Source organism: Colobus angolensis, unplaced genomic scaffold, assembly GCF_000951035.1.
Source record: "Colobus angolensis palliatus isolate OR3802 unplaced genomic scaffold, Cang.pa_1.0 Scaffold148, whole genome shotgun sequence".
In the NCBI taxonomy this organism is placed as follows: Eukaryota; Metazoa; Chordata; class Mammalia; order Primates; family Cercopithecidae; genus Colobus; species Colobus angolensis.
In genome coordinates this window covers 1,197,933-1,225,713 of record NW_012114577.1, presented here as the reverse complement: position 1 = coordinate 1,225,713, position 27,781 = coordinate 1,197,933, and the positions used below count along the sequence as shown (strand labels likewise).

At 39.6% G+C, this 27,781-nt stretch overlaps 1 protein-coding gene across 1 annotated transcript in view; it reads left to right on the top strand.

Annotated features, from left to right (window-relative positions):
- The window catches only part of PCNXL2 (pecanex-like 2 (Drosophila)), a 320,055-nt gene that overhangs the window by 94,524 nt on the left and 197,750 nt on the right, over positions 1-27,781 (top strand). The window contains 4 exon segments of the mRNA XM_011935752.1: positions 1,790-1,900; positions 3,048-3,139; positions 23,140-23,249; positions 24,422-24,518. Of these exon segments, the coding sequence (XP_011791142.1) occupies positions 1,790-1,900; positions 3,048-3,139; positions 23,140-23,249; positions 24,422-24,518 (410 nt within the window).

Genomic DNA, 27,781 nt, shown 5'->3' with positions numbered 1-27,781 from the left:
TATATATATATATATACTTTAAGTTCTGGGATACATGTGCAGAACATGCAGATTCGTTACATAGGTATACCAATTTTTAAAAAGAGAACTTTAACATCTTTTGTGGGAACAGAATTCAACCCAAAACAAGGATTATTTCAGAAAAAGGACAGGAGAGAAGCAAAAACTAAGTCCATGCGATATTATACCATCTTATGGCCAAAGGTGCTATTATGCCCATTTTAAATAACGCAATAATATTAACCAACTACTTTAATCAAATATTCAGAGAATGGGTTGAGCAAATACTCTCATCCTTACAACACCACTATGGGAGGTTAACGTTTCCCATTTTTCAGAAATAGCTGAAACAGCCTCACTTGCCATCCTCCTCCCATTGTTCACTGTGGTTTGTGCATATTTTAGGACATAGTTCCAATGTCTAGACATATTGGGTTTCAAATCAAATTTCCTTAGTTTTATTGGGGTTTACCAGTACCTAACTTCATTGACATACAACCCAATAATCAGGGACAGAAAGGAAGACAGATGTCTTATGGCACTGCTAATGGGAGTTTCTGTGTTTCTCTGAAACCCAGCTTCAGTAGAATTAAGCAAGAGGCAACGGTAGGAAAGTTGCTGTAAAATGCAACTCTACTATTGTTTTCCTCCTCTGACAAAATAGTTCTCTGAAACATTGAATTATAACCTACACATGTTTTCTCCAATTCTGCAATTGCATCATTCTGATGGGAGGTAGCATAAGCTCCCTCTCCTCAGCCAAGAGCACCTTCGTCTACCACGTGATCCATCTACCCTAGAATCCGTGTCACATTATCACCCAGTGCTGAGTCAGGTAGTTCCCACTTGACAGCCTTGAGCTCTGACTTAACTCGGAGTTTCCAATTGGTATTTAGGATGTAACAGACTCCGAGTTACTCAAGTGCTTGAGGGTACAGAAGCGTAAAGCAAGGACACTCCTTGGCCCCAATTTTTGCTCCCCTCTCGCATGCAGGAAGAGATTTCCATAATTACTGTCCTGTGATTTTTTTTGTCTGTGAGACAGAGTCTTGCTCTGTCGCCCAGGCTGGAGGACAGTGGCGTGATCTCGGCTCACTGCAACCTCAGCCTCCTGGGTTCAAGCGATTCTCCTGTCTCAGTCTCCCGAGTAGCTGGGATTACAGGCACGTGCCACCACACCCGGCTAATTTTTGTATTTTTTTTTTTTCCGTAGGGATAGGGTTTCGCCAGGTTGGCCAGGCTGGTCTCAAACTCCTGACCCCAGGTGATCCGCCCATCTTGGCCTCCCAAAGTGCTGGGATTACTGATGTGAGCCACCACGACTGGCCTGTCCTGTGTTTTTTTATGTTCCTGTAGTTTTCCCAGTTTCCTTTCTCTTACCCTCATCTGCCCCATGTCCAAGTCCACTCTTTCAAACTGAAGATGATTGTACTCTCATTCACCACCCCTGAAGTCTTCGCTCAGTCCTGGGCTGTGTGCGTTCCTTTCATCAGTACCTCTTTCTCAGGATCAGCTCCTTGTTGCATCCACAGGCACATTTCCATCTCAGTCTCCAGTTTCCTCCGGGTGAGAGGAGTCTGAGATTGCCTCTGTGGAGGTTGCAGTGAGCCGAGATCGCGCCACTGCACTCCGGCTTGGGTGACAGAGGGCGACTCCATTTCAAAAAAAAGATTGCCTCCAGTATTCCTGGGTGCGATGGTTTGGAAGGGGAGAGAGAGAGCGCTGCAGCAGGAGCTTTGGCAACACAGTTCCCACATGCTTATCGTCAATTTTGTTTGTTCATTTTCAGTATTTTTATATTGCTTCCCTGCTATTTCCCTCCTTGGACTCTTCCCGCAAATCAACACTTTCTGCATTTATCTTTTGGAGCAAATTGACATGCTGTTTTTTGGTGGTTCTGGTAAGTCGTTTACATTCTATTCTTCCTGTAAAGGAATCTAGAGTTCAGATAAGGAATAAATAGCCTTAGGCAGGAGATGAGAAGCTAGATAGTTAGGTTTTCTTTGTCCAGCGCATTTAAATGACTTCAGTTTGGATCGGTCTGGGTGATGATAGGTCTGTCCAGATTTCCTGTAGCCAAATTGGAAGAGGTCCACTTAGCTTGTTTGAGCATAAGCACAGAGACAAGGAAGGGTAGAATTCTCTATGATTTGGAATAGGTTTGAGGCCCTTCAAACTACTCCCTAAAAAACCATTCCGTGTGTGAATGTATGTGAACATGTGTGAGTGGATATAAAAGTGTATGTGTGTGTGTATGTGTGTATTTGAGCACATACATGCTCAAGTCTGGGAGTGCATCAGTGTGAGCCTGTGAGTTGACATTGTGCTGTATATTGTGTGTGTACCTACAGAGACAGGTGACCTGTGTCCCTAAACCATCACTGTGACCTTTTAAATGTCATACTTTAGATTCAGGCCAAGGTGGGTATAATCTCATGACATGACATAAATTGCTTAACTTTTCAGCCTACTCATCTATTCTGTAAATGGAAATAAACATGATGACCTCATAGGGTTGCTATAAAGAGTAAATGAAATCATGTGCATAATGCAATCACTGTTACCACCCCCATAACACATACACGTACACACACACACACACACACACACACACACACACACGCACTACGTGGGGACACTTGCTTGTTCCCTTTCCCATCTCCTCTCTCCTCCTGCCTTCTCCCTCCCTCCTTCTTCTTCCCATTTATTCAATTGAAATTGCTATCCAGGACCTTTTCCTTGAGCAGCAGCTTTCAACTGTAGACCATGAGGTCTCCCTACCTTCATTCTGACACATTCACGTAGTCTTTTAAGAACATTGTAAAGCATTCTTTCTGAATACTTTCCCCTTGAATTTTTAGTTAAATGGTAGTCTCTTTCTTGCACCTATGAGTCACCCAGTGCCTTTTGATGGATCCCATAGATGTATTCTTTACCCCTTCAGCAGCATCTTATATGTGAATGTGCAACCATCTCTTCGCTGTTTTACGTTTGTTGATTTTTAGAATGGCCAGTCTAGAAAAGCACTGTTGATGTTTGTGTTCCAGCTGTGTCTGGGATAACTTCGGCTGTTTACAGCGTGGCCCGGAGCATCTTGGCTGCCGCCCTGCTCCACGCGGTCTGCTTCAGTGCAGTGAAGGTAGGTGTGAGGACCATGGGCCCTCATCCTTCTCCTCGATTGATTGAATTAACTTATTTTTTTAAACAAATAAATGTTTTCTCCAATATTACAAGAGAAATAGGATCTGTGCAAATCAGGGAGTGACTGTGTGGCTGAGCGAGGCCTCGGTAGTGTTAGAAGACAGGTCAGGATACCTAGTTTGCCCTAATATGAAAGGCCCCCCACCTCCTGGCCTGGCCTCCCCTCTGCAGATGTCTCTCTGCCAAGATTGGTTAGTGGCATTGGGAGGGGCTGCTGCTAAACATGGTGGTCAATGGAACCCATGTGTCTGCCTTCACTTCCTGAAATACTGCTCAAAAGACAATAAAGGGATACAACTGCTTAAAGCCATATGGACAAGAGGACAGAAGAGGATATGACAGCCACAAAATGTTAGAATCTAGAAAACAGATGGACTATAGACTTACCCAGAAGGGGAAAATACAAACCTAGCCTGGCTGCAAGGGAAGCCTAAGATGATGAGAAAACAAGATAAACACTAACTTCAGGAAGACACAAAGTTGTGTCAGGCAAGAAACGTATCTATTTGTAGGTACCTGGCTCAGCTGTGAACCATATTTATATAGTAATCTGAGTAATCATCATGTTATATCACTAATGGAAGAATGGGGGAGGTGAAGTGTGATAGAGGAGCTCCAAATCCTGTCTTCCATATTAGAAAGTCAGCAAATAACATCTAAATTGAGAAAAACAAATCAAGAAATAGCACAACAAGTATTTTATTTGAAAATATGGAGGTAAATATGGAGAAGAAACAGCAGAACCATTGCCTTCAGGAAGCAGGAATTAGGGCAGGGGTTTGTGTAGGCAGGGACCACTACTGTTTGTTTTTAATGTTGTAGAGTTGTGAAGTGGCCATTAAGTCTAAAAATAATAACATACATAATGTCCTCAGGGGCATCTTCAATCAGTAACAAATAAGTTAATATTATACATATTTCTGGACTTATGGTTTAATAGTTTAAACCACAGGTACTCCTTTATAAAACAAAAATTAAAGGAGTAAATAAAAATAACAGATGTTCCAAAGTGTTTTTAATCTAAATCACATGACATTTCTTAACTCACTTTTTTAAAAGATTAACTTAAAACTTATTAAACTGATCAGTGTCAGTGGCAGAAAGATAATTGTTTATTTCCCTTTGTGAAAGAACAAATTCAACATTTTTCTCTTTCAACATTGCACAGTAATCAATGGGGTAATTCTTTATCTTGCTCCTTCTATTCCTACCATATAGATATTTTCTTTCAGAAAAAATGGGAAGGGCCTGGGAGGAAGGTTTCTCTATCTAATATACAAAGGTCATTTATGTGCTTGTAGTGGCCCTGTTTGTTACCACATTTATCCTATCATGTAGACCAACAATTATCTAATCAGTGTTTCTGGTGTTCTTTCTTTTGACTTATGTTCCTTTATTCAATCATAGGATCCCAGGTATACTTCATTTAGGAAAAGTACTTGGATGGGTATTTTCTGAGTCCTTGTGCTTCTGAGAACATCTTTCCACTGTCTTTTGGTGAAGTGGCTGCCTATACAACTCTGGGGTCACAAGTGTTTTTCTGCAGGCACCTTAGTATATTGCTCTGTTGTCTTCTAGAATTATTTGTTTGCTTGTTCATTAATCTTTAAAAGTCAGGTTTAAAGTTCAGCTTTTAAAAATGTCCAGTTTGGTTAGTTTTAATAAATAAATAAATAAAGAATCCTACAATCAAGTTATGAGACCATTTTCACCAACTCAAAAAATTTTCTCGAATTCCTTGTAGTCAGTCTCTTCCCCTACCTCCAACCTCTGGCCACCATTCATCAGATATTCTGTCTTTGAAGCTTCTTTGGAATCAAGTCTGTCAGGGCATGGTGTATATACAATAAAATCCACTAATTTCAAATGTACAGTTAGATGTATTTTGACAACTGTGTATAGACAAGTTACCACCATCACAATCATGATACAAACGATTCCCCCATCCAGAAATATTTTTTCGTGTTCACTTGCAGTCAATCCCCTCCCCACACAATGCTTTTATTTATCCTGAGTGAATACCTGAGTGAGATTGCTAGATCACATGGTAAGTTTAACTTTATAAGAAATTGCCAAACTGTTGTCCAGTTTCTGTACCATTTTTCATTTCTCTACCCTCACATAATCTTTGATTTCCAAGTGTTCCAGGTTCTTGCTAACACTTAGTACTGTCAGTATTTTTTTAAATCCATTATCGTGTGAACCAGTATCTAGTTGTAGTTTTAATTTGCATTTCTCTAATAATGAATAGTGTTGAACATCTTTTTGTATGTTTGACATTTGTATAACTTCATTGATGAAAAATTTGCTTGTCTTTTGTCCATTTAAAAATTATATGTATGTCATATTATTGAGACATAAAAGTTCTTTACATAATCTAGATACTAGTCCTTTATCAGATATATGCTACACACATTTTTTTTTCAGGCTGTAGCTTGTCTTCTCATTTTTTTAACAGCATATTTTGAAAAGCAGAAGTTTTTAGTTACAATGAAGTCCAATTTATCTAATATTTATTTTATGGTTTATATTTTTTTACATCTTACCTAGATGACATTTACCTAACACTGTCATAAATATTTTTGTACTAGAAGTTTTATAGTTGTAGCTCTTATATTTAGATATGAAGTCTCTTTTGAGATGATTTTTGTGTATGATATGAAGTGAAGGTTGAGATTTACTAGTACCATTTGTTGAAAACACTAACCTTTCTCCATTGAATTACCATGGAAACTTTGGAACCAAAAATTAATCATTTCATTGTTCTGTATGCCTTTCTTTATGTTAGTATTACACGATTTAGATTACTGTAGCTATATAGTATGCTTTGAAATCAGATGGTGTGTCTGCCAACTTTATTCTTCTTTTTCAAAATTGTTTTTGCTATTAAAGGTCATATTTCTTTAAAAGTAAGTTTTAGACTATGTTTGCCAATTCCTACCAAAATTTGCAAACATTTTCATTGGGGTTATGATGGATTTGTAGATCAGTTTGGGGAGAACTGACATCTTAACAGTAACTTTTTGATCCATGGACATAGTATATTGTTTCATATACCACAATCTTTGTCTTTGTTACTTCCTCTCAGGTCAGGAATATTTTGTATCTTTCAACCTACAACTATTGCACCTTTTTGTGCAATATATGTTATTTTAAATGGCATTGTGTTTTATAAACATTTTCAATTTTTAAGTAATACTAAATACAATTTATTTTGTAATATTTCAGCTTGTATCTTGCAAGCTTGCTAAGCAGACATATTAATTCTGGTAGCTTTTTAGTAATTTCTTTGAGATTGTCTACCGTAGATTGTCATGTCTGTCAATAAACACAGTTTTGTTTTCCTTTACAGCCTGTATGCCTTTGATTTCTTTTTCTTGCTTTATTGTACTAAAAGTGCTGAAATCAGACATCTTTGCCTTGCTTCCAAGTTTAGGGGAAAAGTCTTTCACCATTAAGTATGAAGTTAGCTATGGAAATTTTCCAGATGCCCTTTATTGTGCTGAGTCATTTCCCTTAGATTTCTAATTTGCTGAGAGTTGTCATCATAAATGATGTTAAATTTTGTCACTGTTGTTTTCTTCTATTGAGAAGACAATATTGATTTTTTTTTAAAGTGATTGATAGGAAGGATTACATAAATTGACTGTTCAGTGTAGAACCAACATTCCATTTAAAGGATAGGACCCATTTGGTCATGCCATATTGTCTTTTTAAATCTGTTGCTCAAGTTTATTTACCAATATTTTGTAGAGAAATTTGATGTCTAAGAAGTTTCTAGTTCTCTAATTTTTCTTTTTTTCTTTTTTTTTTTTTTGAGATGGAATCTCACTCTGTCACCCAGGCTGGAGTGCAGTGGCGTGATCTTGGCTCACTGCAAGCCCTGCCTCCTGGGTGCGTGCCATTCTCCTGCCTCAGCCCTCCAGTAGCTGGGATTGCAGGCGCCCCACCACCACACCTGGCTAATTTTTTGTATTTTTTAGTAGAGATGGGGTGTCACCATGTTAGCCAGGATGATTTCAATCTCCTGACCTCGTGATCCGCCCGCCTCAGCCTCCCAAAGTGCTGGGATTACAGGCATGAGCCACTGACCCTGGCCTAGTTTTTCTTTTCTTGTAATGCTTTGTCTTATTTTGATATTATGTAATGGCTTGATGAAATGAATTGGAAAGTGTTTCCTTTTATATTCTAAAAGAGCTCATATAAAATAGCTCTGTTCTTACTGAACTTTTTTATATAGTAATATTTGGTTTTGTTGATCTCTTAGATGGAATATGTGTTCTTTTATACTCTCATTAAGCAGTCAGTTATCTCATAAAGATATTTAAAAATCTTTAAAATTATGTTTCATTTACATTATTTTAAAAAATAATTTCTGCAATGTACATTTCTTTGTGTAGATTCATCTTTCTGCTTGCCATCATATTTCTTCTGTCTGAAGAACTTGAAGAAATCTCATGGTGCAGGTCTGCTAGTAATAAAACTTTCAGCCTTTGCCTGAAACATATCTCATTTTGCCTTCACTTTTGAAGGATATCTTCACTGTTACAGAATTCTACTTAAAAGCTTTTTTTCCCCTAGTACTTTCAACATGTTCTGTTTTCTTTTGTCTTGTATAACTTCTGATAAAAAAAAATCTGCTGTTATTCCAATATTTGCTTCTCTGTTAGTAATGTTTCTTTTTTCTCTGACTGTTTTTAAGATTTTCTCTTTGTCTTTGTTTTCAGCCATTTGACAATGTTGTTACTAAGTGTATGGCTTTTTTTTTTTATTTTACTTAGGATTCTCTGAACTGTTTTGATTTGTGAGTTGTTTTGGAATATCTTTAGCCATTCTCATTTCAAATATGTCTTCTGCCTTATTCTATTTTTCTTTTCTTCTTGGGCCTCCAATTACATACATGTTAGATTGTTTAATATTGCCCCACATCATTTGTATGCTATAGTCTTTTTTCCACTCTTTTTTCCTTCTTTGGGTTTTATAGTTTTAATAATTTTACTGACCTATCTTGAAGTTCACCAATTCTTTCTCCTGCTGTGTCTAGTCCGATGATAAACTCACCAAAGAACCAACATTTGTATTTGATGTCTGTAGATAGTTTCCATTTTTCTTTTGAAATTACCCATCTGCGCATGAATGATGTCCATCTCTGTCACTAGATCCTTTAACATATTAATCATAGTCCTTTTAAAGTTGAGATTTTTGTAAATTATCTGGCTTTTTCTTGTTGTCAGGCTGTGAGCAGGACCCTTGTGGATTTCTACATCTGAATTGGAGGCATCACTTGTCAGTGTTTAGTTTTGAAGAGAAAAACAATAGGACTAAAATTTCTTTCTAGAAGTTTTGTAGAATTCTTTCCTGTAGTCTGAAATTTAAAAGAAGTTAGTGGACTATGATTAGGCGTGGTTCTCTTTCTTAAGTTTTCTGGAGCACCATGCCCATTTTCACTTTTCACATTGAAGACTCTATCTAGAGGAAAAGTTTCCCTCTTATGTTTTGATTAATGGCATTGTTGATTCTGTTCACATAATATGATTTAATTTTTCACAGACTTTAACTTTTGGCTGTTTTTCATGTCTCATTTCTTTTTCATCATTTTCCTCTTCTTTTCCTTTGAGTTCTGGTACAGTTCTAGAGTTTCTCATTTCAAGAATGATGAAACTAACAAATATTTATTGAGAAGTTATTGTGTACTAGGAATTATACTAGTTTATGTATATACTAGTTATAAAATATGATTTATAAAATAGAAATTATTTAAAATAGTTTGAATTTAAATTATAGTAACATAAATAACATAAATGTTATATATTGAAATGTGCTAAAATAATATATAATTATATATATAAGTATATATAATAAATACAGATTAAGTGTATTTATTGTTACAGTAAGAACTCTTAACATGAAATCTATCCTTTTAACTTTTTGTGTGCAATTCAGTATTGTTATCTACAGGCATAATGTTGTGCAGCAGATCTCCAGAATTTTTTTTGCACTATTATATATATTTTATATAATTTACTTCACATAGGATAACTGTGAGACAAGTACTATTGTTATCCTAATTTTACAGTGATAAATTTTATTTTCTGCATTGTTTGCTATTTGGTCTACTACTAAATTGCAGTTTGAAATTTGGCATTCATATTATTCGACCTTCATAATTGGTTGCTTAGCTTTAAAGTTGAGACTTGAAATCAGATATTTTCTAAACATTTCTTCTTTTTGATGTAAATATGCTTTAGAAAGCTTCTGTAAGTGGTCCCTTTAAAGAGAGTATTTCATTTTCAGAATGCTTTCTGTTATGCGTTTTTTTCTCATTTCGCAGTGAGAGTGTGTCTTTGGTCACCTATTATCGTCTTTGTTAGTTCACAGACCTGTTTTGTGTTCGGCCTGTAGAATGCTTAAATTTTTTTTCTAGCCAGCATTTGATATTAGGACAGTCAGTGTAAAAATACGATTCTCCTACTTCTCTTAAACAATGTGAAGATCTGGCAACACTGGGCTGACCTTTCCATTTGGTAACAACCTGCTGACACTGAATAGTAACTCACAGCTACCACAAGCTCACGGGTCTCATCGTGTCCTATATTCTTTTAGGACTGACCCACATGTCACTTGGCTGCCCACACTGATGTTAGACTTCATGACTTTTGTCTTATAGTCAAGAAAGAATTGAACTGGTTTCTGTTAGGGAATTGTAAGACTCCTTGGCTAGATCTTTTCAGAAGTACCCCATATCTGAAACACAGGAAGAGAAGAAAATGAAACAAAGCATGTTTCAGTAATACACCACTAGTTCAGAGATTATTTTCCCAGGGAAAATGTCTTATTGATGGAGTTTTGGGTAGTTATATCAGGAAGCTCATCACAGGCAATAGATATGAATGAAATACCTGGGGCAGTAGTTATCTCGGTTTTACCCTCCTGGCCCTAACTTCTACATCCATGACCTGATTGAATAAATCCTGCTGCCTCTGCGACAGCAGGAGTTGCTGCAGACTGCCCATCCACAGACGTGCAAGGCCAAGTGATAAAATGTCTGTTAACCCCCTGGTCTGTACTCACTGCCAGCCCTTCTGCCTCTCATTTAGGTGATGTTAGCAGAGGTCTTTTCCTATTTACTTCCTCAGTACACTGCTGCCTTTCAAATGGAGAGAGGAGTTGGAGTCAGACCTTACAATCTTCTTTCAGTCTAGACCCATCTGTAATATAAGGTCTGGCATAAATTCCTCAGGGTCTGTGACTTGTGCACAAGTAACTTGCTCTGGTTCCCAATGTGGGTTCAGGCTTTTCTCTTTTTGAATATTTTATTGGACATTTGATGAGCTCTAGGGAGGGGGAGATCTAGTTCCTGGTGTTCTTGATACCATTTGGACTGGGACCCCACCACACCTTACCCTTCTTGGCAACCCTGAATAGCAAACAGCATCCGATGTAAATATCATTATACTTGATTGATGGACATGGAAACATGCAAGCTCGCTATAACTGATGCAGAAGCTGAAAAGTTCGTAGTCTGTGATAGTCAACACATATTTATTGTTCAGCAATGGCTCTGCTGGGTACTGTAGAGATATGGGAGGAGGAAAAGGCAGTCCTTTCTCCTCAGGAACTTAACATGCATTTGACAAATGCTGAACACCCACAATTATCATCAGTTCAGATACTCTCAAAAGTAATGTGCACTCATGGATTGTTACACAACTTTTTCTTGCAAAATTCTTAAAGGGTTTTAGAAACTACTGAAGAATCTGGTATTCAAAATAGAGTATCTTGGGTTGTTACCTAGTTGCTGGACAGATACAGTTATTCCCTTACCTCCCCAAATGTGGCTCCATTTTCACATCCGACATTGCTAATTGATCACAGCATTTTTTTCTAAGTGAGGTCTGTAGTACCTCGGGCTGCCAAGGAAATATTACAGTCAGCCAGTGCCAACTGATCAGAGCCAGCCCAAGAGATAAACTCTATTCTCTATCCTGGGCTGAGACTTTTATTTCTGTTGTCTATTCAGTTTATGGCTTGTTATAGGTGTAAGTAATTGTTGAATCAGAGTAAACAGATACCATTTTAAAAGCACGTTGTTAACTCTGTGCTGGAAAGAAACACTTCAAGGACTCTGGGGTTTACTTAGGTGTTGAAACAGGCTTTTGACCAGTTGAAACTGGGGTACTTTGGGAAGGCTTATTTCGTCTCAGGGAGGTATTGACTTCCCTTGCTCAGCATAGAACAAAGATCACTTGCAATAAATAGTATAGTCTGTTGTAATAAAAAAAAGAAAAACCTTAATGTTCTAACCATATTTTGAAACACCGTTTGGTAAAAATAGAGCAATTTGAATTTCTCCGTTCTCATTTGTAAGTCTTGAGTTTTCTAATGGTCTCAGACTGACTCTCTGCTTTAAGATGCAGCACCTATTAAATGCTGTGAATTGAATGAATGTGGTTAGCAAATTGTCAAGAGGGTCCTCAGGAAACAAGGAAAGCTCACCCATCTTCAATCTAACTCCCACTTACCCAGAGCTGTGATTCTACTTCTTGTTTAACGATGCTTTTGTTTATACCTTTTATGCTTACTCTTTGCATTGTTGGAATTGATTTTTTTTTTTCCTTTCATCTCTAGTGTGTCGTGATGGATTGATGGATCCTTGTGAACCATTTCAGCATGTCAGCTGCCTTGCTAGAGATATAGTTTTCCATATGGGTCATGCTATATATGTTTATTTCCTTAATTTTTATTGTTATCACTTGGTAGAAGCAGATTCAGAGCTCATGAGTTATTTTTGTCCTCTGGAATATTAATTAGGGAAAGATAATTTGATTCCTCTTTTAATTTCATATTCTCTTTGACTTGTCCAAGATAGTACCAAGTAACATATAAATGGACTCCCTCATTGACTTAAATAGTATTCAACAGTGATATACAGAAACAACCAGAATATTTACTCCTTGGAGAAATAGTTCAGTAGTTAATTAACTGGGGTTTCTGTGTCTGGATAAACTGTAATTTCTATTTTTTATTATCCTTTACAAAGAGATTCTTTTTTATTGATGGCAAGGGGATCCAGAGGTGGAAGCACATTTTTATAATTTAATGTTTCCCACAAATTCTTAACAACTGCTTGCGGGGGAGTTTTTCCCATATTTCTTCTGGGTCCTACAGGATTGCAGCCTAACATCGTGCTACTTTACAGGCACTCAGGATTTAAAATCTAATTGTAAATGTAAAACAGACTCACAGTTCTAGATATTATTTAATGCTGAAGTGGACCTGAGATGCCTCCTAGTCCAATTCCTTCATTTTATTATTTAAAATGAGAAAATGAACAGCCAAAGAGTGATTTAAGTAATTTACTCTGCATCACACACCCCAGATCCCAGATTATATCTTTTCAGTCTTCCTTTTGTGGCATCCTCACTACCACACTTGAAGTGTAAATATGTTTGTCTAGTTGAAAGAACAATTCACAGCATATAAGATCATTGCAGATCAACGGTTCTTTAATCTATAAAATAATTTCCCAAGCGTCTTCTCATTTACCCCTTACTATATCTCCATGTAATCAATAAGGAAGATATCAACATTTGTATTTTCCAGTGGTGAACCTGAAACACACAATACTCATTTGCCTAAGGGTACATGACTAATTCACATTGTTTTTTCCATTGTAAAATGGATTAGTAGTACCTACTGCGTGTGGATGTTGTAATAAGCAAATAAAATCAAATCAATAATGTCTATAAAGTGCCTGGCTACAGGTTCCAGTTAAGTGGTGTGGGAGGCTGAATTCTAAGATGGCCCCAAGACTCCTATCCCCTGGCATACATGCCTTGTACAATTTCCTCCCCTTGAGTGTGGGCAGGACCTGTGAAGGTGATGGGATGTCAGTCCTGTGATTAGGTTACATTATCTGGCAAACTTGAGATTTTGCAGATGTAGTTATGGTTCCTAATCATGTAACTTTAACTTAAATTAAAATTTAACTTAAAAGGGTGATTGCCAGGCACAGTTGCTCACGCCTGTAATCCCAGCACTTTGGGAGGCTGAGGCGGGGGGATCATGAGGTCAGGAGTTCGAGACCAGCCTGACCAACGTGGTGAAACCCCGTCTCTACTAAAAATACAAAAGTTAGCTGGGCGTGGTGGCGTGCACCTGTAATCCCAGCTACTTGGGAGGCTGAGGCAGGAGAATCACTTGAACCTGGGAGGCGGAGAGGTTGCAGTGAGCCAAGATCGCACCACTGCACTCCAGCCTGGGCAACACAGCAAGACTCTGTCTCAAAAAAATGGGCTGGCCTAATCAGAAGAGCCTTTAAAAGGAACTCCAGAGGGCAGGGACAGAAAAAGCAGTAGAGACCCTCCCTTACTGGCCTGGAAGAAGTAAACAGCCAGGTTATTAACTGCTCATGGAGGCATCAACATGGCAAAGACCTGGGGGCAGACTCTAGGAGCTACAACAGGCCCCAGTAGATAGCCATCCAGGAAACGGGGACTGCAATGCGACAGCCAGAGGGAACTGAGCTCTGCCCACCACCAATGAGTGTGGAAGAGGACCCTGAGTGTGAGATAAGATCAGAGGTCCAGCCATCACTGACATTTCAGTCTAGGAGACCCTGGGCAGAGGACCCAGCCACACTCTGCTCAAGCACCTGACCTAGGAAACTGTATCATACATTTGTGTTATTTTAAACTGCTAAGTTTGTGGTAATTTGTTACATGGCAATAGAATACTAATAAATACCAATGATAACTATTATTAGCATAAATAGTTGGTAGTTATGATGACTGTAACCACAATGCTAATAACGCTAATAGTAGTAAATTTGAAAGTAAAACCTAAGTTTTAACTCACTTTTACTTATATCAGACTTTACATTTTATTTTATGGCTAGAATTGTATCATTTCTAGCTGCAAGAGACCGGGAGTAATAAGTCTTTTGGCTGTCTGAACAAATTGCGAGGAAGTATCTACCGCTGAGGATGAAGGGGAGACCGATGCCAGCCAGCCAGCTCGTGCTTTCTGCCATGCTTCTGTTCCTCCTGGTCAGCAAAAAAGTAGAATTGACCCTCTAACCCAGACACTGCTGGATTATTATGACCCTCAAACTTGACGGTGTCAGCTGACACTGATTTGGGGAAAAATTAGGAAGAATATTGATGGCTCAGAAGTTGTTCAAAATAGAATTGCAATTGTTGATTGTTGAGTGAAGTAAAATTTGGACTTGGGGGTTTTGGTAGTAATCCCCGAGAGCATTCCAGGGTCAAATCCAGGAAATGTAGTGACTGTCGGTGAGTGAGGGATACAGAGAGGAGAGGGTAGGTGGAAAACAGCATTCTAGGCCCAGAGTTTGAGCTGTCGTGACCCTAGTAGTGATGGAAGACAAAACTTGTTTCAGTGACACCAGCCAAAGTTTATCTTCTCTCTTCCAGAATCCAGAGGACAACATTGTCCTATTGATGTTCAAAAGCCTCTGTTTCCTCATGTGTAAAATGGGCAATACTTTTACCTTCAGGGTGTTTTAAAAACTACGTGTGGTCGTGAACGTTAAGCAGCAAGTCAGGTTTTCACTGCCAAATGCATGGGAGCTGTTGCGATGGTTCTTCTTGCTTGTGCACACTTTTCATTGCTCCTTGAAGTCACAGACTGTGGTTTATATATGCTTCTTTTTATGTCCTATTAGTGTGTCACATAAAAGGTATGCTATAAAAAATCTTGGATTGAATAATTACAGATACCTTGCAAAAGGGCAATGAGAAGGAAAGTAAATGTTAATGTTTTCCCTGAAGTACACATATTTCTGTCTGTGTATGTGTGCGTGTGTGCATCTCTATATATTTATCCATGTAGATATAGATGGACTTGGATACATGGGACCTGTTATTCTGTCTTGCCGGGTGACAATCTCATTTTTCTTCAGTACCTATCTCTAAAAGTGAAATAGTGTCTTGATTCATAAACATATCATGTTTTTCACCAAAGTGAAAAAACAGTATGAAATAAGAAGAATCTACTCGTAGCAGATAGTGAAGTCTGACTTGCCATATGTGTTCACATAATTGTTCATTTATTTATGGGACACATATTGACCTATAATTTAGGGTCAGTGCGAGGCAGCGGGGAGCCCCTCCCGGGGTGCTCAAGGTCCACGAGGAATATGGAGAAGAGCTGCTACAGGGGGACACTCTAGGGGTTGGGGGATGCCAGAGCCTAGAAGGTGTCCATTGCACACTCACGTGCTGGCCACATGACACTACGCAGGCCATGTGTGAAGAGAGAGCACAGTTCAAGGACTGGGTGACACATCTTTCGCTACTAAATTTCGGGAACTTTATGGGCCCAGCGCTCCTTTTACTTAAAGGTGGGATTCATGTCAAAAATAGACTTAGAAATAGGACTTATACAGAGTCAAAATGGTACAATCTCGTTCTTATTTTAGGATGTATAAAATCCTCAATCTCAAAAATGCCCTTATGTTTAATGTGATAAAAAAAAAAATCAGTTTCTTTAAAAAGAAAGTATTTAAGCCTGATATGAAAGGCATAGCAAAGTGAGAATTTGGCCTGTTGATACTCACTTTATAACCAGACCCTCAGTTAGTCTGTCCCATAAATTCCAACATAAGAGGTGTCTAAAATTTCTAAGGAAAAAAATGCTAGAATTCAGACTGTGTTCAGAGTGTGCTTTTGTACAAAGCCAAACTGCCCTATGCTTTCTCATCAGATAATTCCCAAATGCATGTGACATCTGCCATAGAATTGTAGGACTATTAGACAGTTTTATTACTACTTCACAAAAATATTTCAAACCCTGTGGGAGTTTTACGAAACCAGCACTCATCAATCCTTATCATTCCCAATTTTGAGACCCATGAGATGCGTCTCAGAGCAATTAGAGATGTTAATTTTGAAGCAAACTGTCACATGATAAATGCTTCATTATCTGTAGGCAATAGACCATTAAAAACTTTATCTCTTTACAAAATCTTTATATCCTTGATATACATTTGTAAATTTTAAATCTTTATACGATTGATCCCTTCTTCCTCTGAGCCATTGCTCTGTGTGTGTTTCAACAAGCACTGAAATAGGCAGGTAGCTCAATAGATTTCCAAACACTGTTGTGTGGATGGATGCATAAATGGATCAAATAGCCTGTAATGCTGGGAACTTGTAAGTTACAGTGATTATTAAAACATCCTAACCTTTTTTTTTAAAATGAAAAATGGTGGGATGTCTACATATTTTTTACAGTTAGCTATATACACATTTAAGGTGGTAGGGTACATGGAGCACTGAATTCAGGGCTGTGGAGGCTGGTACTGGTCTTACCACCTTGGGCAAGTCTCTTTCTTCCTGTCTCCTTGCTTGATCAATAACTTGAAGTGAGACCATCTCAGTTATGAGGTTCCTTCCAACTCTAAAGTAATCTTTCTTGAAGATGGTGGGTTTCGAAAAATGGCACTCTGCACATGAAGGGATAACCCGTGATGTTGATAATCAAGTAATCTCTCTTGTCCTTGTTTCCTTGAGAAATCAACCTCCAATCTGAGGGGTGTGTGTGTGTGTGTGTGTGTCTGTGTGTATGTGTATTTATGTATGTATACATCTGCATCAGTTGAAAAAGTGAACAGTTAACTTGGAGAATGAGGGTGTTTCCAGGAGGGACCCTCAGAAGATTCAGGTGGTTCGCTTTGTTACCATGTGTCAAAACTCAGGGAAGGTCAGTTTTTTTTCTGAGAAAAAGTTGTGTGGAAGTTTGAGGTTGGGCAAGAAAACATGAAAATTGGCACCTGGAATGTGGACTCCTTAACACCTTTTATTTCACCCTTTTCTTGGAAGAATAAGTGTGCCCTGCTGGCATCACTTTGTTTTTTGTTGTTGAAGGACATAAACATCTTTCTTCCTGCCCCTGTGGCCACTTTGCCATTTACTCCTGTTCAACAGTTTACCCCAACGCTATTGGTTATCCTTAAAAGAAATTATATGTAATGGAAGAATGAATACAGACTTCTACTAGTACAGGACAGAAACCAGAAAGAATGTAACAGCTGTCCTTGGTGTTTTTTTTGAAAATGTTTCATTAAATATTGAAGTAGAGAGAAAATGAGAGGAGATGTAGGCAAGGAATATTGAGGGAATAAAAGTAGGTAAACTCAATTATCAAAATATATTTAGAAACTGGACTTAATTTATTGTCAGCAAAGAACATCCATCATGGGTACCCTTTCTTTTCCAATTGATAAAAACCTAACACTGACATTCAACTTTTCTGGGGTTAAGACTGTTTTAAATCTCATTAAGAAAGGTGTTGTCATCCCCTTTTTACAGAATAGGAAGCTGAACCACCCAGAATTTAAGTGCCTTCCACAGAACAATTCATTTCAACGATGAGTGAGCCTGGAACCAACTTCTGCCAACACTTGTTCCCTTGACCTTTTCTCTGATCCATGTCATGAGAATTATTTATAGGGTCTTAGTTACTCATTCCTCATAGGAATTTCTTCCAGGGTATGCATACATATGGGCTACATGTGAGAGAAAAGGTTGCACCTTCACAAAATCATGAATTAAGTACACAGTGCTGGTTACTGCAGATGAATCAATGACAAGAGATAGAAGTTAGGAGGTTCTTCTCCTTTGGAACATGTTTTGTGTTTATTGTGTAATAGTCAAGTATGAAATGAAATAAGAGAAGCCCTAGCTGGATGGACAGAGCAGGGTGGAGTCGATGTGCGGATGGAAGAGCCAGCCCTATCCGCCCTGCTTGGCCCTTCCAGAAGCCCCTGCAGTGGAAGGACCATGTTCTGCATTTCTTGTGTTCAGAGATCCACTTAAATGCCATGCCCTTGACTCATGTGAGCCTCTGCTTCCTGCTCTGTGGTCCCTCGTGTGCTCTGTGAGCAGCTCATTGTCCCCTCATCTGTCATACTTGACTGCAGTTGCCCATGTGTCTTTTCTTTCCAAGACTCTCTCTGTCCTGTTCACAGTTATGCTTCTGGGTACCTGGCACATTGTAGGAATGAATGAATGTTTGATGCGTGGACTCTTTTGAAAGCGTAAAACTCAAGTTTCAGAATAACTTTCCTGTTGCTGGGGGTACTGTTTGAAGGAATAATGAGAAGCACGTAGTCAAGAGATTGCCTTTTCTCTGATAATCACATCACTTCCACAGCATTTCACTGCCTGATCCACATTTGATGTAAGCTACTCAATTCCTTCATCTTCTTTTCTTGCTGAAAATTATTGTCCACGTGAGTCATTATGAAAGCCTAAACCTTGTAGTCGTCCTCACAGGGATATGTCAGTGTGCTAACATTTGTGCTGGGTACCGGGGAAGGAAACATGCAAGGCTGCCCTTTGTTGGGGGGTCCAGTGTCTAATGGGAAGGCAGACAAGTAAACAGTGGGACTGAGAGAGGTGCCTAAGGTGTCGGGGGGACAGGCACACATATGAGATGCTGCTTCAGGGATGGTGATGCCAGTAGCATCTTGAAGGGGATTGTGCCATCAGGTTGCACCAGAATGTCTTTTCTAACATGGATAAAGTTGCCAGCTGCCTTTGAGTTTGAGCTAACAAGTCTTATTGCAGGTCGTCTTCATACCAAACATAATAAAAGAACATAGTGAAAGTGTTTGCACTATTAGTTCAGTGAAACATGCTGAAGATCTACTCTGTCCTTGTGACTTAGCAAATGTGTATGCACAACTCCTGTGGGCAGGTGCTCTCTGATGAGGGGGCAGAGCCCAACTATGCCCCTGAAAAACAAAGGAGATACCTTAAATGCTACCCTAGGGATGTTTAAAGGTGATTTTGATGCACAGAGGAGGAGGATTCCGTTCTGCCTGGGAAGTCAGAGGAGGCAGCACCGAGCAGGTGGAACTTCTTATACTGGGCACTGAAGCATGGGTAGGAGTTCACCAGGTAGAGGGGAATGGAATGGAATGGAACGGAACGGAACGGAGTCAGGGCAAAAGAGCCCTCTGTGCAGATGGAACCATGTGGGCAAAGGCAGGAGGGCAGGGAACAATTTATCTTTCGGGTTTGCTGCTGTGTATATCCTAAATGTGAGGAAGGATGCTGAAAAGGTGGGCTTATGCAGCTGCCTGTGGAGTAGATTTCATTTGGTAGGTAATGAGGAATCATTGAAAGGTACTGAGTAAAGGGCACAGACATGATCCGATTAGGTTTTTGGGGAGGAGAACCACTCTGTCACTATACAAAGGACAGAGCATGGGATCTGTGGGGTGGGGTAGAGTGTGGACACTGATGGGTGAGTCTCCATTAGGAAGCATTAACGGTAGTCCCGGAACAAGACAGTGGAGGCCTTAACCAGACAGGATGCAATGGAAAGAAGAGGCAGATTAGAGTGGCATTGAAAAGGTATATTGATGGCACACAAGGATCAGGAGACTGTGAAGACGGTGGGAAAGAAACAAGTCTCAGGTGTCCTTCATCAAGTGGGGGTGCATTGACCCCTCTCCCATGTCAAAAACTTAAAACAAATCACCTGTGTTACAGAAATGCACCCTCACAACAACCATTGAGTAGGTATTGTTTTTCCTTGTTAAAGAAGAGGAACCCAGTGGTCAGAGATGTCTAGTAACTTAGCCAAGGTCACACAGCTCACGGTAGGACCTCCACTCATGGGAGGTACCCAGCTTGACAGAGACTACTGAGTCATTCACTGATGACCAGGAGTGAAATGTGGGACTCAGACCTTCAAAAAGCTGGGATGGCACTGAAAGAAAAATGAGGGATAGTGTATGCCATAGACTGAATGTGTCCCTCAAAATTCGTGTTGAAATTTAATCCCCAATGTAATGGTATCGGAGGTGAGGGCTTTGTGAGGTAATTACAGGTATTGAGGGAGGAATCCTCATGAATCAGATTAGTGTCCTTGTAAAAGAGGCCCTAGAGTGCTCTCTTGTATCTTGTACCATGTGAGAACACAACAAAAAGGCATCATCTAGGAATCAGGAAGCAGGGCCTCCCTAGACAGCAAACCTTATCCTTCCTGCGCCTTGGGCTTTCAGCCCCAAGAACTGTGAGAAGTACATTTCTGTGGTTTATAAGCCACCTAGTCTTCTGATATTTTGTTATATCAGCCCAATCAGACTAAGAGAGTACAGTAGCTTTCAAGGGCAACTGGATCAAGGGGAAGGAGGACTTTTTTTTTTGTTAAAGATGTCAGCAACTGGCTGGGTGTGGTGGCTCACACCTGTAATCCCAACACTTTGCGAGGCAGAGGCAGGCAGAACACCTGAGGTCAGGAGTTCGAGACCAGCCCGACTAACATGGTGAAACCCCCATCTTTACTATAATAAAAATGTAGCTGGCTGTGGTGGTGTGCGCCTGTAATCCCAGCTACTAGGGAAGCTGAGGTGCTTGAACCCGGCAGGTAGAGGTTGCAGTCAGCTGAGATTGCATGACTGCACTCTAGCCTAGGTGATAGAGAGTGACTCTGTCTCAAAAAAAAAAAAAAAAAAAGATGTCAACAACTTAAGCATTTTTATAGGTAGGGCAGAGGGGACCAATGAAAAGAGAGTAGGACATCCTGGTGTGAGGGGAGGGTTGGGCTCAGGAAGGAGGAAGTACACCTCTCCCTTGGACACTGGAAGGGAAGGCGTTGCTGATGAAAACTCCGAAGAAAGAAGAGGTCCATGCAGAATGCCTCATCGCTGGGTTTGAGCTTTTCAGCCACATTGGTGGGAAATAATGAATGCAGACATGGTACCTTAGGGCGCTGGAAAAGGCGCTGCACCCGACCCTCTGGGAAGCTGATCTGAAAGGCATGCAGGGCATCCCGGTGTGAGGAGCTGTGTGGGGAGTGCGTCTGGAGGCAGTGAGTCTTATGTCCTGACTTTGTAGCCATGTAGCTCAGCACCCTCAGCAAGAGTCAGCTCCCTGCACTTTGCTTTCCAGGTACTGCTTTAGGGTGTTTAGACTTCCACAATGGGGAAGATAAAATAAATACATTTTAATTTCTAGGAAAATGAAGCATGCAAAAATAAAATCACTTGCTCTATCCAGTGTATCATTTGCTTTTCCAGCCTATTTAGCAGTTACAGAGGATAACTGCTAAGCACACTGTAAAGGTAAACTGAGGCTGGAGCCGAACCGGGAACGAAGACACAAGGCAAATGGCAGTGAGAATAGCCTTTATTAGGACTCGCGGGCGAGGTTCCTTGGTCCAAAGGTGTGGGCCGAGGAAGTCGCGCTGAGGGAGGAGGGTAGGGACCTTTTATAGCTTGAGCGATGGGGAAGTTGGTTGTGCAAAACAAGTCCTGAGGGGTCTTGAAACTGCAATGTCACGAGGAAGGGGTCTTTGGAAACTGTTTAACTGAAACTGCTGTTTCCGAACTTGTGAAATGCAGGGAAGCTGTGGGTCATGGGGGGTTGTGGTTGCCCAAGCAGAACTCTGACGCATGTAAGTCTGCAGGTGTGTACAAGGGTGAAGGGAGTCTTTAACAAAAGGCCTGCTACGCCAAGTAACGCCGCCATGTTGGGTCTAGATTCCTGTCTAACACACACTTGACTCATTCATTTGTAGATTTCATTGTAAGCACAATTAACCCATCCTTAAAAAAAATCTTGAGAGAAAAGTATTTAAGTTCTTGACTAAATTCAGCTTTCGGAAGGCATCAGTGATTCCGCTGATGGTGACTGAGAAGGTTAAATATGTAGATGTTTTCTTCTTGGTGTGTGAGAGATGTGTTTGTGTTGGTGGGAGCAGCAGGTGTGTGTTGAAGGAGAGCCGGAGTCCCAGGCCACCACACTGCTTGGGGTGGTAACATGTATTTCCCATATTCTGCTCTGCCAGGCTGAGTACAATGTGTTGATAACTGACATCTATGCTTCTATCAAATTAAACCTGAAGTGCCTGTCTCTTTTCATTTCAAATACCTTTGCTCTTTCGTCAGGTGACTATCTTTCATCTTTGTTAGAAATGCTTGTTCCCTGGTGCCACAAAGAAATAGCACTCAAACATAAATTTAATTATCTCAGCAAGGCCATTTTTGCTTTCTGCAGAAAGGGTGCCCCACAGAGATGGAAAAATGGCAAGAGCACACTTGAACAAAGGAAAAGCAGACATATTTATCCCTTACGCATTTGGGTCGTCCTTACTGCTGTGTCCAGCATCCATTGGCTGGAATTGGACCTCACAGTCTTAAACTGATACCCTATTTGCTAATAGCTTAACACTTTCCTAAATAGGTAAGTGCAAGGGAGAACAAAGAAGAAGAGGAAGTTGCTCACGAAAGGTTTAAGGAAGCAATAACATTTCCAAACAGGGAAGCGGCATAAGCTATGAGCTAAGACTTGCCTGGGCCTGTCCAGACATGTCTGAGTAAGCCAAAGCAACTAACTGGGCTAAAGTGTAAAAACTGATAGTTGATAGGAGGCTTTAGAGTAAGAAGCTATTATTCCTAGTGTGTATTATTTTATTTTTAAACCAAGATGAGCTTTAAAGAGGAACTTTTCCACTTTCTACAATCTTTATCAAGTTTTCAGTTCGTTAGTCTATTTAATCTCTTATGTCATTTTTATACTTCTTATGCCATTTAGACCATCAATTCATAAACAGTGAGAAATGCAATTATTATAATTGTTATTAATTATATTGAATTCAGAGGAGTGACACATGTTTAATATTCTATAAAAAATTATAAGCTTAATTTCAGGAAAGATTCAGTTTTATTCATATAAGTATGTACTATTAGTCAAAAAGTCCCTTATCAAACTCAATGTTTATAAACCAACAGGCGAGTTTTTTTGTGTGTCCACCAGATGCTTATATGCCCACGGGCAGGAATGGTCACAGGAATAACTCGTCCATCCAGCTGGAACTTGGGGATGTTTCTAAATGTTTGATAGAGATCCTGCTATCCATGCAGCCATGGAGTGACTTGGTTAACTGACACCTTTTCTTTAGGAACCGTGGAGCACGCAACACATCCCGGCCCTGTTTTCAGCCTTCTGTGGCCTCTTGGTCGCCCTTTCCTACCATCTGAGCCGGCAGAGCAGTGACCCATCTGTACTCATGTGAGTGGTCTACGCCTGTGCTCTCTCATCACTGAGCTGGGGGCATGGTTCCTGCAGCTTTGCACTGTGACTGAGGTGGGGAGACAGCAGTTCACTGCCCATTGTGATTTGATTCTCATTATTAAACTAGCTGGTCACTCACTAGAGGAGGGGAGGAGAAATATAGGACTAGCCAAAAACTAATAACAATTAAAAGTGAACATCTAGCAAACATTTTAGCTTTGCTCTTTTGATTTTGGAGTAAAATGCACAGTGGCAGGAACAGAAGGCCGATAACACCCAAGCCCTGTTGTGACTTTCCCTTGGGTGAGTTGGATGAGAAGCTACCAACTCAACAATACCCTCTCTAGATCCATGAAGCTGCATCCCTGCCTTTAGTCTAGGCAATTACCCTGGGGAAACTAAACCAGCACCTCTGAAAGGAAAGATTTTGTTTGATATTATTGTTTTGTTGTTGTTGTTCTCAATCTGACCAACGTCCTATGGATTTAAAGTGAGATTTGCACCAAAGTGTTAACATGTATTTAATATAATCCTTAGTAATGTGAAAGTATACATTACAATCTTCCCTTTAATCATTATCTTTAAGTCTTTGGTAACGTGTACTCTGGCACTGAAAATCTTTCATGTGATGCCACAGTGAGTTTCAGATATTGACAGTAGTATCTTATGTAATTTGTTTAAATTTATGAAAGATTTTAACTTAAGATAACCATAACTCTTTGAGGACCGTAGACACCATAATTTTAGGCTATTAGGTTCAGCAGTATGAAAGGCATGAAAAATGAGGGAAAGAAAAGTTAAACATGGTTCACACAATTTTTAGTGTCAATTGTATTAGTGCAGTGTTCACTTTCTGCTGCTAATTGTGAAGATGAAGGCCTAGTGGGCTGGCAGAGATGGAGGACCTTCCCTGTGTCCCACTGCTGACAGCAGAGGGCAATGATACTGCTAAGGTACTTGACTGCTCTCATTAGGATGAAATTTACAAATCAAAACACTATCTTTATGATCACTTGAACATGTACCTCTTTTTATTATAAATTTTTAAATGAAGATAGCACTTGTTTTTGTCATGTGTGGATGTGATATCTAAGGTGAAGTTATTTACCAAAAACACTGTCCCAGGAACATCTTTGATAAAGTAAAACCCATGTTTTTTCCACTTTCAGGTCCTTCATCCAATGTAGACTGTTGCCTAAATTTTTACATCAAAATCTGGAAGAGTCAGCTGCTGACCCTCTCCCCAAGAAGATGAAAGATTCAGTGGTGAGACATTTGCATTGTGTAATGTAGTATAGGAAGGCCTCACCTTTCAGCAGAGATCGGTGGAGCTCTAGGCAGGTGGACAGGAGAAGGACTAGGACAGAAAGAGACACCTTGCTTGGTAACTGGCACACTGGGCTGTTGAGCTGCCTGCCAGGTGCAGCCCAGTTTGAAATGCTTGTTCTCTGGTGCCATAAAGAAATAGCACTTGAACATAAATTTAATTTACTCAGCAAGGCCATTTTTATAGTTTCTGCAGGAAGGGTACACTCGCCAGCAGTTTTGCCACGAGAGTACACCAAACAAAGGAGACAGGATCATTTATAACCTGACGCGTCTACCTTCCTCCTGTGTCCGGTTTCCATTGGCTGGAACGGGACCTCACATTCTGTATTTGTCCTGATTGGCTGGCAACTTAGAACTTTTTAAAAGAGGCAAAGGCAGAGGAGAACAAAGGGAGGAGGAAGTAACTTGTGGAATGTTGAGAAAGGTAAAAACACCTTCAAATAAGGAAGAGGAACAGGCTATGACCTAATGCTTGCTTGGACCAGTAAAAGCCTCCAGGGCAAATATTTAGGCTAAATTGTGGGAGCTAAGAGCATAAAGTACATTGATTTCTTTGTCACAGCTAGTAGATATTTAAGAATCTTAGTACAGGTCTTTGAATAAATTTTGCTTCTAAAAGAAGTTACTGTTTATTCCTAATTAAATGGGGAGGAAAGTCTTTGAAGAGGAATCTTTATTTTTTACAAGCCCTTTAGAGCATCTTGATGGCGGCTGTTATGCACACATGGTACGGGCGCCTAGGTGGCCCTCAGGTGGCTGCAGTTTGCCAGGAGAGTCACATGAATCACATTCAGTCAGTTTTGCGTATTGCTGGCACCAAATAGCAGGTGGGCTCTGCACAAATGAAAGCTTGTCGATAAACATTTAGCCAACCTGCCCTCCTGATGTGGTCCACACACAGCTGTTCTCCACATCTCCCCTAAGCACCATGCTTAGTTCAGAGCACTCTTTCAAAGTTGATGTCTGCACAGCCATTGCTTAGGGCCCTTGAGCTTTAGACTTATGGCTGGGTCACAGAGAAGGGGGTAACCACACTGGGTTGAGCACAGGAGAAGAAAAGGAAGAAGGAGAGGAAGGAAGGAACAAGAGAATCCTACAGCTATAAAATAATGATGCCATTTCCTTGTTCACCAGGAAAATGGCTCTGGACAGCTTCAAAAATTCTTTTAGCAGATATAGTTTCTTTGGTATCAACTTACAAACATTCATACTTTGAAAAGCAATGCTCATTAATTGTGTAAGCTCTCATACATCTGAATATTGAGCTTGGAGCCGTCTAATGTCCTTGACTCACACTTTTCCTGGTTTTCTTAGGAATGATAGATAAAAGGAAAAGGGAATAGTCTGTTGATCCAGCCAGGACTGTGTCTCATTTGTCTTGATATCCACAGAGCCAGTGCCTGTTGTTACAGTGGCTGCTCAGTAGAGTTCCTGGAATTTAGTTGAATTTAATTGCAGCCTGCCATTTCAAGACAATGTATGGGACTCACAGCCAACATGATAGCCTTTAAAAAAATTCATACTCAGCTTTTGTGCCTTTGAGTGTGGTCACAATTCAAGCTAATGTATTAAGGCTTTTTTTTTTTTTCCACCACAAGGGAATAAAAGGACAAATCACTTAATATGAGTAAGGGCATAGTTCATGAATTTTAGGAGCAGAGATACATTTAAAAGCAGGTTAAAAGTCAAAGCAGCTGTGCCTGATGAGATGGCAGCTTAAAAAAAAGAGAAGTGTTTGACATAATCCTAGCATCCACAACCTGAACTCTAATATTTATACCAGGAGACTTACAGGGAGAAGGTCAAACTGACATTCCTATAGCATTTTCTGTAAAAGCCGTAGGGTGGTCCAGAGTCTACCCAAAACTCTCCCCGTGGATATCTGAGAAAAATTATGCCCTTCAGTCTTCCTTGATTTCATGACTGATGAAGGTGCATTTCTACTTTCTGATTTATTGCAGTTAAAAATAATGTAGGAATTACAAAGAAATTTGACCAGAAATTTGCCCAGCAGAGGTTGATAGTATTTCATTGGTATAATTAGATGTGATGGGCTAGGTGTTGCCTACCTTGGTTTTCATACCCTTTGAAATGCTTTGTACAGTGTGGAGCAATAACTTGTTAGGTGATTTAATAAGATGTTTATGTTCATTTCTCTGAAAAGTCTCTGGCCTAATTATAATATTTTAATGGGAATATCACATTCAGCTTTTAGAGTTTCATATATAATGCCTTCTGTGACACCGTGCAAGCATAAAATCCCCCTCCTCATTGTCTCTGATTTTCTTTCTCTGTACCTCTCTCCACCTTTTATTTTCTCTGTTTCCCTCTCTTTTCTTAAATTTTAGTTTGTATGAGAACCCCTCAAGAAGCCTCATTAGATTTCAGTTTTCTAGCCCTCCCCCAACATTCTGATTCATCTGGCCTGTGAAAGGGTCTGAGGATCTTCGTTGTAACAGGAATATTCACCCAGGTGATTCTGTTTAGGCAATCCATAGCTTGTACTTTAAGAAACATTGATCTAGAGACAGAGATATACCAATGGGCCTATACATTTGCATATGAGCCAGATAAGTTATGCACACAAAGTTTATCACCAAAATTCATTACTTAATAAAGATATAACTTTCTACTAGTGGTTTGCCTGGTTAGTCTTTTTCTATTATATGTCTTATTAGCACAGACTCTAAGCTTTTAACTTTCACATCTTCGTCATTGTCAACACCCTTTTTACTATGCTTAGATTTGTTCCTTTCACTGTATCAATTTTCTTCAGTTCCTAGAAGCAAAAAAAAAAAGCCTATTAATTCTTATGTGTAAAATTCAAACAGTTTTTTCCCAAATCATTGGTTATATATCTAGATTTTTCTGGTCCCATGCTGCTAGATGTGGAATGTTGGACCAGGGGTTCTTAAGCTTCCTTTGAGAGTTGGAGTGTGAAGTACTATATAAAAAGGCACAGTGAGTTTAAAATGTTCAGTATATGAAGAGCTAATATATTTCTTAGTTAAACCTGCATGGATTTACCATAAGTTTATTTACCATGAATCCAAAAATTTATATATAAATTTTTCATTTTATTCTCTTTGCAGCCTTACACTGGCCAGAACTTCTAAAACGATATTCAATAATATTAATAGTTTGCTCTCTACTTTATATATATAAAACATAAATTATATATTACATATAATATATAATTT